The 14,424-nt window shown below is 38.4% G+C and overlaps 1 protein-coding gene across 4 annotated transcripts in view; it reads right to left on the bottom strand.

Moving 5' to 3' along the window:
• Window positions 1-1,957: 1,957 nt before the first annotated feature.
• The window catches only part of Nckap1 (NCK associated protein 1), an 81,735-nt gene continuing 69,268 nt past the window's right edge, over window positions 1,958-14,424 (bottom strand). For all 4 annotated transcript variants that reach the window (XM_051166698.1, XM_051166699.1, XM_051166700.1 and 1 more), the window contains 7 exons: window positions 14,211-14,293; window positions 13,780-13,860; window positions 10,389-10,482; window positions 8,382-8,498; window positions 7,722-7,831; window positions 3,682-3,771; window positions 1,958-2,839 (listed from right to left, as the gene is read on the bottom strand). In XM_051166698.1, coding sequence (XP_051022655.1) covers window positions 2,723-2,839; window positions 3,682-3,771; window positions 7,722-7,831; window positions 8,382-8,498; window positions 10,389-10,482; window positions 13,780-13,860; window positions 14,211-14,293 — 692 coding nt within the window. In that variant the 3' untranslated portion in view covers window positions 1,958-2,722. The remainder of the gene's footprint in view (window positions 2,840-3,681; window positions 3,772-7,721; window positions 7,832-8,381; window positions 8,499-10,388; window positions 10,483-13,779; window positions 13,861-14,210; window positions 14,294-14,424) is intronic.

The following is a 14,424-nucleotide window of genomic DNA, read 5'->3' as shown; positions in this document are numbered from 1 at the left end:
CCTGCCTGCTGTCTCCTCAGAGCCTGTGCTCCCTGCTGAGGCCTGTGTGCTGTCTCCTCAAAGACTGTGCTGCTTTCCTGTGTCCTCATATGGTGGTGGGTTCGGTCACCTCGCACAGACCCACCCCATAATACTATCATACTGGGATTACATTTCAGCATTCGAAGCTTGGGAAAATACAAATATTCAGACACATTCAGTTTATGGATAATAGTACTTTCAAGTCATTGTCTGATGTAGTAAATGCACATGAAAAACATTTTTCTACTGTTTTTTTTTGCTTTGTTTTCTCTCTCTAAACACAGGGTATTTGGAAATGGGGCAGGCAATGCTATGGTTTCTAAAAAAACATTGAACAGCATATAAAGGTGATGAGAATGCCTCAGTGAAATTAAACCACCAATTACAAACAAATATTCAACCACACTGAAGGAGAACCGTGTTTATCCTGGTAAGTCACTAATTGATCAATTTGGTGGCAACTTTAGCATGACCTGAAAGCAATTACATAGCGCCTTATATCAGTGGCTTAATGAGTTTGGAAGCAGTGCAGCTGACCAACTGAGAAAGAATGATCCCACACTAACATTAAAAAAACAACTAAAGCTAGCTCTTAAATAAAATTTCATTATTTATTTGTATAAAATTCCAAAGGATTATTCTGATCATCTTCAGCTAAAGTCTAGGCCGAACAGTGGTTTCAAGACCCAGGCACAGAGCATTCGGCTGAGTTGTATATTTAAAAGAAATGACTAGGAACCACTGACAGGAAAACCTGGTCTCTAGCGTGGACACTGCACAGCCCCACTGCACAGCCGCCCACCGACAGGCTTCCGCTCTTCAGCGTGAAGGGATTTTCCTTCAGCAGTAACATGTCCTCTCACACTTCAGGTTAGGAGCTGGTGCACAGGGAGAGCAGGGCACACATTTAAATCAGGAACAAGACCTTGGGACTGCAGGTTAGCAGTTACCCCAAGGCACGGCCCTCTACAGGCAGATCTTGGGACTGCAGGTTAGCAGTTCACCCCATCTTGTTCCTTTAGGCCTAAGGCTAGGCTGAACATTTGGATGGAAATGAAAGATTCTAGAAACGGACTGATGATGACAGTGTGAAATTTGTTTTAAAAACACTTATTTCACATCCACATGAAGGTCAAGAGGACAACTTGTAGGAGCTGGCACTCCTACCACACTGAGTCCCAGGGACTCATGTCAGGTCACCATGCCTGGTAGCAAGCACCTTTACATGCTGAGCCATCTTTCTGGCCTAGTATATACATAGTATTTTGAATTTAAAAAAAAATTAAATCTTAGCACAATTATATGGAGAATACTAGAAACTATTCTCTTTAAAAACTCTACTTGAAAAATCCTTATCAAGCTATGACAATTCCTAAATAATGGCTATTTCCTACTCTAAATACAAACTACACAAGGAGTCTGAGAGCCATGTGGCACCAGAGTCTGACCCTACTGCCTGTATCTAAACAAAGGAAGCAAAATCAGGTTTATAAGCAGTTTCTCTGATCTCAACCCCATTCCCAGTGCCCATAGGAAGCTATGAGCAGCAGCTCTCCATGCTGACCAGACACAGAGCTACAGACAGAGGGTCTCAGACTGAATGTGCTGTCCTGCCACCCACAAGGCAGAAGCACTTCTGGACCTCATACCCAGCAGTGGTCCTTAGCAACAGCGCAGCTCCACGGTCACTCCGTTTTCCTTATTCATCAACAACTTCATTTGCTTATAGATATAACAAGCTGAACACACACACAAACTCTCTCTCTCTCTCTGTTTTTATCTTTAAAACAATGTCATGTGGTTTTATTTCCTAATTTCAGTATTTTCCAAAACATTTAAACAAATGTAATAGTGAGTCTGCTATCAAAGTTTAAACTAAAAATTTCATATTGTCAAATAAACTCCCAAAGATCTTAAAGAATCATTCAAAATGTGATACAGTCTAGTGTTTATTTATGTTATGGCAGATACACTTAAATTTCAAATTTTAGAACATATAAAAAGTGGTTCGGGACTAAACACCTGTATCAACAGTTGACAAGTGTCTGGTTATTTATTTTACAGCAGGGTACATGGTAGTGCCGACGCCGGAAGGACAGCATGGGGTGAGATTATCAGTAGGGTTTCTGCAGGCAGCAGCGTTTGCTGCTGTTTGAGAAATTCAGATCTGCTCCCAATGCTCAAGTTGTCTAACGTTTCTAAGGTTAAACAGTGTTAGGCATTTAGTTTGGCAAATGTTCAAAATAAAGTAGAAATGTATTCATAACATCACAGATATGCACATCCAGTCTTGATCTCAGGAAGAACCATAGGTACAGATCAGAATTCTCCCTATACGAAATAATTTACACACAGATGGGTGCTATCATATCACTATCTAAAATAATCACTAAATACAATTCTTTTTCAGAAATAAACAAGCAAGTCTTTTTCATTATCAGTTATCAAAAACATAGTGTTAATGGTATCTCAAACAATGATCCTCTAAAATCATAGAATTTCACTGAGTCTTGAGAATGTGTAATTAAATCAACCAAATATACTGTAGTAGAACCATACTAGGAAGCCAATGATCAGGAAATACAATGGCATGAAGAAAATTTAATCCACAAAACTGTTTTCAGGCTTTAAGGTAAAATAGTTCCACAGTTTACAGATAAAACAAGGCAACAAAAACTCGTGCTTGTCTTGAGTGAGTTTTCTATGCAGAAGATGTAACACTTTGTTTGTAGACAGCATGGTATGCATTTCTTAGCAACACATAAGGAAAACAAGATTCCAAGAGATCCATGGTCAGGAATGGTGATTCCTGTACAATCTGAAAAAGTTAAAAAAAAAAAAAAAAGTCAAACATCAAGTTCCTCACTCAAACAGGAACAGTAAGTTCTGTATTCTTCTTATTAGAAACAGACACAAATGGTTTTACTTCAAAATCTAAAATGCAAGTGTACTACAGTGAATGCTATCAAAACATTTTTAAATACTACCTTTGAATTTATCAGTCAATAGGAACACAAGGAAATAAATCTTTAGTAATACTCTAAACATAAAAATAAATACAAAAATATTAAAAATATAAAAGAACATTTTCAGAGGCTCAAAGCCAAGCTAGAAAGTAAAGTAATAAAATAGGACTGTCTATAATTGAATGAAAGCAGAAAATTCTAGAGTTCAAAAGGAAACAAAGACTACTAAAGGCCTGAGTGCTCAGGAAAGACCATCTGGGGAAGGGAGCTATGAGTTCTGCTGATCCCCAAGACACAGACAGACCTCACAGGCAAAGGAAACTCCTTTAAGCAAAGCCTTGAGGTGGATTCCTAGACACTGCCGCGGGGAAGCTCAGAGAACTGACCTTGGTATAGCAGGATGATACAGGGCCTCATCACATCCTTAGAGGACGTCACACAGTTAACATTTGCTCACCTTTGGTCTTATTTCGTTCTATTATTGACTATGGCTGAATGAGAGTTCTGGCAGTCTTTGCAGGAGTTTTTAGAAAGTATATGGTTTGGGTTAAGTGAACACAAGAAATGGAGGAAAATCAAAAATCACAAAAGAAAACAAAATGCCAACAAAGCTTTCACTTGCCAAGAAGAGGCATGCTAAGGATGGGAACTTTTGGTTATCAATAAAAGTTAATTAAGTTGAAATGAGACGTACCATATCCAGTAGCAAATAAACAGATTCTCTATTTCTTGTTGTAGTTTTATCTGTCTCTTGGCCGATTTTCAGTAGACTGGAGGACGCAAGCTATAAAGCACACACACGCCGTCAGTGAGGTTGGCAATGAGACACTACTCAGTTACTTGCTCACTTCAGTACAGTTCAACTCTAACAAACCTCAATCACTCAATGTAGAATGTACAAGGAGAAGACCTCACATCAAACAACAAATACTTGTTAACACTGACAGTTTCCTCAAGTTTGTTCCTCCCCCCCCACCCCACCTGCCTTTTTAGTTTTTCGAGACACTGTTTCTCTGTGTAGCCTTGACTGTCCTGGACTCAATTTGTAGACCAGGCTGGCCTCGAACTCACAGTGATCTACCTGCCTCTGCCTCCTGAGTGCTGGATTAAAGGCGTGTGCCACCACCGCCTGGCTTCAGGTTTGTTTCTTAAAATGATCCAAATTGCTTTCTCTCTTCTTAACATCTATAATAACTAAACAGTAGCTCTTCCTTTACAAACAGTTTTGCTTTTGATGGCCAGCCACAGCTAGAAAACAAAATGGAAATTGCAGAACTTTTCCAATTTCCAATCAGTTCCTAAATTTGAATTACATGTCATTCTAAGTGGATGGAACCCTGTAAGATTCTGCTCCACGTTCCCCAGGACAGAGTTACCCTCGGTCCCAAGGAGCCACACTGTGTCTGTGCCTGTTTTTTAGTCATTTGGCTGTCAGTTACTTGGCTGCCAGTTACTTGTGTTCAAGTGGCTGCTGCTACATAGAGGTGCCCACACACCAGCAGTGCCACTTGCAATTATACAGCCAAGGAGGCGCAGTCTTTCCTCCCAGGAAAATGTTGACTCTGACATGAACTCTGGTGCCCCCTATTGACCACTTCCCCTTGGTGGGGAGGCCTGGTGGCACTCAGGGGAAGGAGAAGCAGGCTACCAAGATGAGACCTGATAGGCTGTGTTCATATGGTGAGGGATGAGGTCCCCTTCTGTCACAGACCCAGGGGAGGGGAATAGGGTGAAAGAGGGAGGGAGGAGGGAACGGGAATATAAAAGTGAGGGTATAACAATTGAGATGTAATCTGAATAATTAAATAAGAAAGAAAATGTAGACTCTGAAAACGTCAGGAGGGGAAATTTGTTGCAGCATTGCTGCCACATATCAAACTGAGGGTTACAGGCACAGTGACTGCCACAGTACAGAGCAATGGGCACAAGCATTTCAGAAATAAGAACATAACCAGAGTGTGTGTGACGGCCATATTGTTTACACACGTATTGTTTCCAGAACTAGGAAAAAAATGTTGAAAGAAGGGTTTGAACTAAAAGCCCCATGACTAATAGACAACATCTGACTGCCCTAAACTTCTGCAAAAAGAGAATGAAAATATAATGCTGGGCCAGGCATGGAGGCACATGCCTTTAATCTTAGTACTCGGAAAGCAGGTGGATCTCTATGAGTTAGAGGCCAGTCCAGTCTATATAGTGAGTTCTAGAACAGCCAAGGCTACATGGAGACACCCTGACTCAAAAAAGCAATAGTAATGACAAGGAAAAAAAAGGCAAGGAAGGAAGGAAGGAAGGAAATAAAATAAAATGTGATGCTGAGTGTTTCAATTTGACAAGTATTATTTAGATTAGAAATAAAATCCACCTCCCTGACATTTGATTGTAATCAACCAGAAATCAGAGTAATCCCTAACCTGCACATAATGCAGTACTGAACACTATTTGCTGTTATGGACACAGTAACATTTATTAAAGATTCAGTGGATTAGTAAAAACTAGAAACAATTCAAGGAACTCACAGATACAGTGATGGATGAGTTATTTTAAAGGCTTTCTAAGGGACAGAAAAATCAGGAAAACATTTAAAAACAAGAGGACAAATTGGTGGGAAAGGACCTGGTGAAATGCTGGGTGAAGAACATAGTGACGTGCACAGAAAGGTCTTGACACCTGCGGACCCGTGAGAACCTGAGTCTTCTGCAGACCACACAGAGGGTGAAAAGGGGGCTGGAGCAGAAGCAACAAGCAGCTGTTCCTGAAATACACCAAAGTGCCCACGCTCCCTAGGCTCGGAAGGGTAACATCAATGGAGCACTGAGGTCCACCATACGGTCACTGACAGACTGCAGCCTCGCACCACCTTCATGACTTAAGAACATATTACGTACTGATCACAGTATTCTTCCAAAACGTTTCTGCTAAGGCTGATGAGAACCCACAACCATCAACATCATCTGCTACTAATGTCCAAGAACTACACCAAGCCATGTCTAATGGATACACCTAGCACTACTCTCTTTTGTCATGATGGTCTCAGGCTTAGTGAGTACCGCCATGTAAAGCAGAGGGTCCTTGAAGTACTGTCAAGGCCAACACCAACCTCACCCTCTGCCAACTTCATTACTTATCTTACCCACTCCTGTATCGTCTCAGTGTCGCAGGAAGGACGAACACAAGCAATGAAGAATTTTGAGAGACTACACTCCCCTTTTATTATAGTATACTGGTAAAACTTTTCTATTATTTCTATTAATAACTTACTGTGCTCTAGTAGTTTACTATGTATACTTAGTATACATATGTATGCATGCATGTATGTGCATATCTTATAGATAAGAAGATAGTCTGTTGTGTAGCTTTTAGGTCCTAAATAAAAAGAAAATTTCATACTAGGTTTGTAGTCATAGTAATTTTGAGAAAGGACATTAAACTCCGAAAGGAATACAGCAAATAAAAGAACTGAATTGTATTACTATTTTCAAACTACTTGTTGTATTTACCTGTAATCTTTTTAAATTTAAAAGCTAACAGAATTTTCAACACAGAAAACAAACCCAAATATGCTAGAGTTAATTTTGTTCAATCTACCTTCCCTCTAAGCAAAGTATGAAAAAGATGTGTTGATAAAGAAAACAAAAACAAAACCAACAACAACAACAAAATCACCAATAAACCCTATCTGAACAGATTTAATATTGCTCTCTTTTGGTAGCAAGTCACATCTATTTTTATGGGTTTATTTTGGTTTGTGCGTGTATGTACACACCTGCGTGGGTTAGTGTACAAGGGGGACATCAGATCCCAAGAACTGGAGCTAGAGGTAGTTGTGTGAGACATCTGATGTGGGCGCTAGGAAATGAACCTCTGGAAGAACAGCAGCATTCTTAACTGCCGAGCCATCTCTCTAGCGCCACGAGTCATGCTTTTATTGTTGAGTTTGTGCCCATTAATAGTATTTCTTCACGTAAGTAGAAATAAGGAAACGTACCTTTTTCTACTGTTTTAAATATTTATTTTTATTTACATGTGAGTGCCTGAATATATGTATGTATGCCATACGTGTGCCAGTGCCCATGCTGGCCTGAAGACAGTGTCAGAGTCCCTGGAACTGGAGACATGGGTGGTTGTGAGCTGCACAATGTAGTTCTGGGAACTGAGAAGCAAATAATCATAGCTGATGAGCATCTCTCCCACGCTTTGTTTTTTGGAGAGAGGTTGTCACCCATTAGCCCAGACCAGCCTAGAACTTCTAATCCTATCTCTGCCTCCCCATCAGTCACGGGATGACATGTGTGTGTCATATCCTGCTCTCAAGCAGTATTTTTATTATGGAGTTCATCACCATTCATAGTCTTTCTCTAAGCAAATGGAAATGAGTAAATTGTATCTTTTAAAGGACACATTATGTTTCTTGGCTTCCGTTTTTCTTTTTTTAAAAAACTGTAAAATGTGAAGAAAATCTCCAATCCAAGCATGAGTTTAAGTAAAAAGGCCATATAGCAGAGCTTGAAAAAGATGGACAGCTGGAGGGAAACTAATGATAAACTTGATGTACCCCCGCCCCTATTTCTCTTTCCCAAACCAAAAAATTTTTTAAAAACCAGTTAGGTTTATGTATTTAATAAACTGAGAATAAAAATGTCATTGGAGAACACTAATAAAATAGACATAATTTTGTTGTTGTTTTGTTTTGTTTGTCAAGCGTCATAAGTTCTGATATTTGAATAGACATACCGCCAGGAACTCTTTAAGCCGGTCTTCAATACTTCCTTTGTGAATTGTAAACAAAGCTGCAGCAATTTGGTTGATGGCTTTGGCCAAACAATGTATATTGTTGCAGTGTCCTGGGAAGAATAAACAGTTTGTGTAGACTGTGCAACCCCAAAATACTGTATATTGTAACATACAGAGGCAAGCTTTCAGTGACTCCCCAGTCTGCATAAACAGCAGTATGACTAAGAACTAGGGCGCAAAGTAATTTACTCTTTTCATTTTATGAGTGTGAGTGTTTTTAAATATCACAGCAAGGAAGCAACTAATGACCAGGTTAGTATTTCATTAGCAGCTAACACTCTCCAAAGATGTACACCTTAGAAATGTCCATGATAAGGGTTAACCTGCCTAAAGGCACACCCTCTCTCAGTGCGTAAAATAATCCCAGGATCTGCACATGCACATTTTCTGCTGCACACCTGAGCTGACCTACACACACTTCATATTTTAAAAAACTAGGACTTTGAAAAAGAAATAGATGCCCACTGTAAAGCTACTATTTGGTAGATCTACATTTGACCTACAGTTTATCATAAAAAAGCATTAACTGCCCAAAGAGAAAAGTATATGTAACATTAAAATCAATGTTCTTTCACCACACAACAATCTTAAGCAAGGTACCTTCTATTGCAGGGCTGTACTGTGACATCACATTACTGGCTAGCGTAGGCAAGGAAACTGCTACAAAGACCATCAGGAGGCAAGCAATCTTATATTCTTCTTCTGGACTAATGTTCTCTAAAGAAAAAGTAAGGAATAAAAATCAAGCTAATCTTCAAACTTATTTAAAAGTTAATAATTTAACCTAAAAATATATAGGGTATAGATTTCTAATTTATATTTCCTAATTGAGGAGAGGAGGTAAGGTGAAGCAAATAAATCAATTACTTAATGAAAAGAATTTCCTAATTGAAAGCTAGTAATCATGGGAACACCATATTTATTACCATTTATACACTTTTTATCATAATCTGAACACTCACTAAAAGAAAAAAAAAAATCCATTTCTTTCCCTAAGATAGCTATGAATACAATTTTAAACAGATTGCCTAATGGACACCAACATTGAAAGGGATTGCCTTACTTGTCTCTCCATCCTAGAAAATGAAGGAAGCAGCCATGAATGACAACAGCCAACACACTCTGCAGCTGTAAGACAGACCTTCACTAAAATGCTTGAGAGTATTTAAATCCTTCTGTCTAGCACTTGGCTTCTTAAGTGACACCTGGGAACTTCTAGTTACCCTTCAGTTTGCAATTATATGTAACTATGGATTGATCACAGGAAAAAAAATTCTTAAAATGTTGGTTGATCATAAAAAGTACCTATAAGCAATAATTAATATATTATTTGAACAAAGGAAAACAAAGTGCATTTAAAAAGAAAACTAATGAACTCAAAGACTATACTTTGGCTCAAAAAAGTAAAAAAGAGGCTGAGTGGCTAAGAGCAGTTGCTACTCTTGCAGAGGACCTGGGTTCAGTTCCCAGTACCCACATAGTGGCTCACAACCATTTTTAACTCCAGCTGCAAGGGTTGATGCCCTTTCTTTCATTCCTTGGGCACCAGGCATGCACATGGTAAACATATATAAATGCAGGCAAAACACTCATACACATAAAATAGAAACACGTAAAAATAAAATCAAAAGAGTAGGAGCTGTGAGTTTGAGGCCAGCCTGGTCTACAAAGTGGGTCCAGGACAGCCAAGGCTACACAGAGAAATTCTGTTTCAAAAAACCAAAACCAGCGAAGGGCATTTCAATGCCAAAAAAAGGGTACTTATTTACACTGTAGAGAAATCTGGAATTATGTGGAACATTTTTGGTACTATGTTTCAAAAGAATGGACTTAAAATGTCTAACTCGTCAGTATCATGTAATATATCCACTTCTTATGGTAACTGTCCATTCTAACTAAAATAGGACAGCCTTGTCTAGTTACCAGCTTCCTGGCTACCATATGGACCGTCTTCCACCAACACACAATGTTTTCATCTTCTCCGTCTCAGAAAGTCCTTTTCATAAGCTGGGGTACAGCTCAAGTGTAGAATGTGCACAACCACAAAGTCTTCATTTTCCTCCTGCCTCTAGCTATTATAATTTTATTTCTTTACTCTCAACAGAGCTGTTTTATACTGAGATCTCAACCCCTTCTTTCCCACTCATCTGAGTGCTCTTACACTAAACTCCACTGACACCAATCTCACCATCACCTCACCAACCTGCAGTTAGTTGATGGTTCCTTTTCCACTTCCTTGGGAGCTTTCTCCCGAGTTTTTGTTTGTTTTTTTCTCTAACTACATTGGTCCTTCCATCTCAGTTTGTGGTTCTTCTTCTCCCTGAGCTCATTAAAGCTGAAATGGCATTGCTCTTCTGCACGGCTGCATCTAGCTACACTAATAGCTTTAACAGTCTCATCTGGTGGTATGGCTTGGACAGTACGTATGTAACGACAATGCTGCAGCAAAACTCCAAGCCTTCTGCATTTTCTATCCTGACGTACTCTGATTACAAGTAAACAAACAAGCAAAGTCTAACACTAGGAAGAGATTTGCAAAAACATGTATAATGTATGCCTGGGACGCCCTATGACTGTAACAAGGAAATGTGCTTTTATTCATCCTACCTGACTTTTGTGAGGAAAGAGCCACTACTAAGGCAGGATCAATCTCACATGGTAACCCAGCCGCTGACGATAGCTCATACACATTCATTGCAACCTGACAAAAACACAAGAATTACAAAGAAATAAACATTTCAAGAAGCTTCTAAGAAAGCTTACTTTAGTAAGAAAATATTTATGGTATAAATCAGATTGCCAACAAACATACTAGTGGAATTCAGCAACTCGGCTGAAGCAGGGATGACAGTGTAGGTAGCCCATACTGGACAATGATCTAACCCTGGTTCCTATAATTTCCCACTGTGTGGACAAACGGGACTGCAGCCTCTCTGTGGCAAGGTCTACAGAATCACTCCAGAGTTACTATTTGTATTGGAAACACAGATGGGAAATATCCAGTCAAAGAAATGAATAAATGAAGCCACTTGTGGTAGCTTATGTCTGTAATCTCAGCACTTCAGCTTGAGCTACAGTGCAGGCCAGGTAAGGAATAAACAAACAGAAGCAAATCAGAACTACTGAGTTCATACTTAAGTCCACAGCTACTTAATGAGAAACCTCAGGGATTCAATGCTTAATCAGATCTAGACACATAGCAAATTAACTACAGAAAAGTTTAAGAAAACTACTTTAAACATTTGATAATAGCAATTTCTGATAATTTTCTACATCATGCATGGATTCTAAATGTTCAAGACACGTTGATTGATACTTTAGGTAAAACTGTACACATATTTATCTTTAATTATTACAGTCAGTAAATCTCAAATAAAACAGCCATTCACTACGTTGTAGAAACACACACTGCTCACCACACACAAGCATTAATTTAAAATGCATCAAAGATATAAATGTAAAAGCTAAAATTTGGGGAAAAAGTACAGGCATAAATCTTGATGACCTTTGTCAACACGATGTTTATTTGATAGGAAAAACTACAAACAAAAGAAAAACAGATATGCAAAAAGTACACTGAAATTAAAGAGTTCTGTGATTTTTGAATACTACCAACAAACTCAAAAGACAATTCGGGGGCGGGGGGGAATGTGCAAATCATGATTCTACTGAGGATATACAAACTCAGGACATTTCAAAAATAACACTACATAGGCCAGAGATGGCTCAGTGGGAAAGCGCACTTGCTACATTAGCCAGGCAATGGAGTTCAACCCTAAAGGCTAACGCAAAGGTAATGTGAGAGAGCCAGCTCTGCACGCACAGGTTGACAACACAGTTTATAAATGGGCAAAGGACCCAAATAAACCTTTCTCTAAAGAAGTCATACAGACATATCAATAGATGTGTGGCAGCCTCTTAAATGAAGGAAATGCAAATCAAAATGGTGCCATACCATTGCACACCTACTAAAATGGTTCTTATCAAAAAGACAAGGAGTAAATACAGAAATTCCTAGCACCCTCATTCAGTGTTGATAGCAATATAAAACTGTTGCCAAGGCCAATCTGTTTGGTGGTTCCTCAAAGTTAAACACAGCTTCTTCAGAACCCAGCAGCTCAATTCCTTATACAAGAGAACAAAAATATCAACGAAGATAAACATAATAGCATTATTTATAATATCTAAGAATTAAAAACAACCCATTTCTCCAACTGATGACTAAATAAACAAACTATCGCATATATTCATACAACAAAACACTAAAAAATTAAGTATTAACATATGCTAAAACATGGACCATGAGAACATGCTAAGCTAAAGAAGTCTAAATCAAAAGACAATCTGCTGTATGGTTTATATACAGTATTTAGAACAGCGATGTCTACAGACAAAACCACAGTTATCTAGGGCTGGGGAGGGAGATGACAGTGGGAGTGACTGCATGGGCACTGATGCTCTTTGCGGATGATAAAATGTTCTAAAATTACTTGTGAACTGTGATCATCACAGCTCTGTGATTATACTCAAACCCACTGAACTGTACACATAGATTAATACATTTTTTGTTAAAGATCATGTTTGGGTTCTTTAAACAAAGTAAATTTTATTGACAGTTTGCTAAACACTAAATAAAATTATACCAAGTGATAAGAATAAGATGATTAATTCAATTTGGGCAGAGTATCAGAATTCTCAGCATGTCTACATTTGTGTGTTCATAAGAACAATTTAAACTTGTGCTTTCTGCATTATTTCTACTTAAGAAAAACTCATTTTTTGTTATATTCTTAGTTTCAATCATAAAATCACAGGGCAATCATTGCTTTCAAATGCTTATTTCTGTAAAGCACTATAGGAAAACAAAGAATTAAAAGAAACAAGACCTCATCCTTTAATATGTTTATTATCTAGTATAAATATAGGCAGAAGAAAATTAAAAAGTTGTCCTTAGCACTAAAATCTAGGAATGGTTCTTAGAAAATGGCAAGTGAACCCGGCCATCACAGCCATGCAAGACTTCCAAAGGCAAACACAGAAGAGGGTGGGGCTTCAGTGAATAAATGAAGAGGGTCAACGGATACTGACAGAATGCTCACAAACCAGTTATTCAGATGATACATACGAAGAGAGAGACAGAATGAAAACCGAGTGGTAGGTGATAAGCCATTTGATAAAGCAAGCATGGTGGCATATATCTGTAATCCCAGCATTTGGGAGACTGAGGCAGGAAGATTATTTAGAGTTCACAGCCAGCCTGTGCTACCCAGGAAGACCCTCAAATCTGTCACACCCTGAAGTTTAAAGGCATCACTCTGAAACCTGAGTACTAGTCACGAGTCAAGATACGGACAATAGGCTGGCAAAACGGTTCATCAGGCAAGGCTCCTGCCAACGAGGCTGACAACTGGTGCTTGATCCCTGGGACAAACGGACAGATGGACTGACACAGGGACACACACACACACACACACACACACACACACACACACACACACACACAACCAAGTATATAATCATCTCTCAAACATGGACACTTAAAATAACAATGCCTCCTTGCACACCATGTGGTTTAAATACAGTAGAGAATCACAGCTGGGATAAACTAGAGGTTGGATCACATCAATCAAAAAATTTAAACCAAGTAACTATGGACCATTAAGAAGCTACTGACTTCCTGTCTTGTATTTATTAATGAAAAAAAATTTTTAAAAACTGGTTTTTATTAGACTATAGCAATCTCTTATAAGACTCTTAAATAACTGTTTTTAAAACTGAATACAACTGAATTTAAAACAACTCATCTTTCTGCTTTAGGACCATGCAAGAAAAAGCTATCACATTAAGGGGGGAAAAGATAAATTTTAAACAAATTTCATGTCCTTAGAACTGATCTTGCTTAGGAATATTTGGGTGCTGAGGACTGAGAGAAGCACTGTCACAGGCGTGCATGCTAAACATGTCACTTTATTACTACAAACGCTAACAAAAGCTCTACCTTCATGTCAGTTTCCCTTGGAATGTGATCCTTGAAATCTTCAATGGAACTCACGAGAAAAGGGATGTGGTAGGACAAAACCTAGGCAGACAGTAAATGAACGCAGGGTCAGTGCTATGTGGCAACATGCACATTTCTGAAATACTACCATTTGATAAAATCAAGTTTTCACAAAAAAGTATTAACTTTTATTGAATGGTGCTTAAAGGCCAAAATACATGGAAATGATTTATAGTTAGTGTTAAGATGAATATAGTTCAAAAGGAATGCTTTAATGTAGAGCAAAGCTGAAATAGTATATTAATCAAATTCCAATACCAAACCAAAAATGTACTTTATTTACCATCCCTATGTAAACTGAAATTTTACTTTTATCATTGCTTACTGTGAATTTTAATTTTTGGAAGAGATGATTGGAAATGGTTTCTTACATCTCTCAGTGCTTCTTGTGCCAGTGACCGGAAGGATAAAATCACTCCAATTATCGTCATCCTTTTCAAAACACTGTCAACAGCTAAAATGCAAGGAAGGGGGAGAAGAGAAGAGAAAAAAACAAAAACAAAACCATAAACTGATTGTTTTGTTTATTGTAGCTTTGGTGAAAACTCTCAAAATCAAAATTTCTGGAATAAATACCACAACTAA

The sequence above is a fragment of the Acomys russatus genome, chromosome 24 (assembly GCF_903995435.1).
Source record: "Acomys russatus chromosome 24, mAcoRus1.1, whole genome shotgun sequence".
NCBI lineage: Eukaryota > Metazoa > Chordata > Mammalia > Rodentia > Muridae > Acomys > Acomys russatus.
This window is presented reverse-complemented; position numbering and strand designations above follow the sequence as displayed.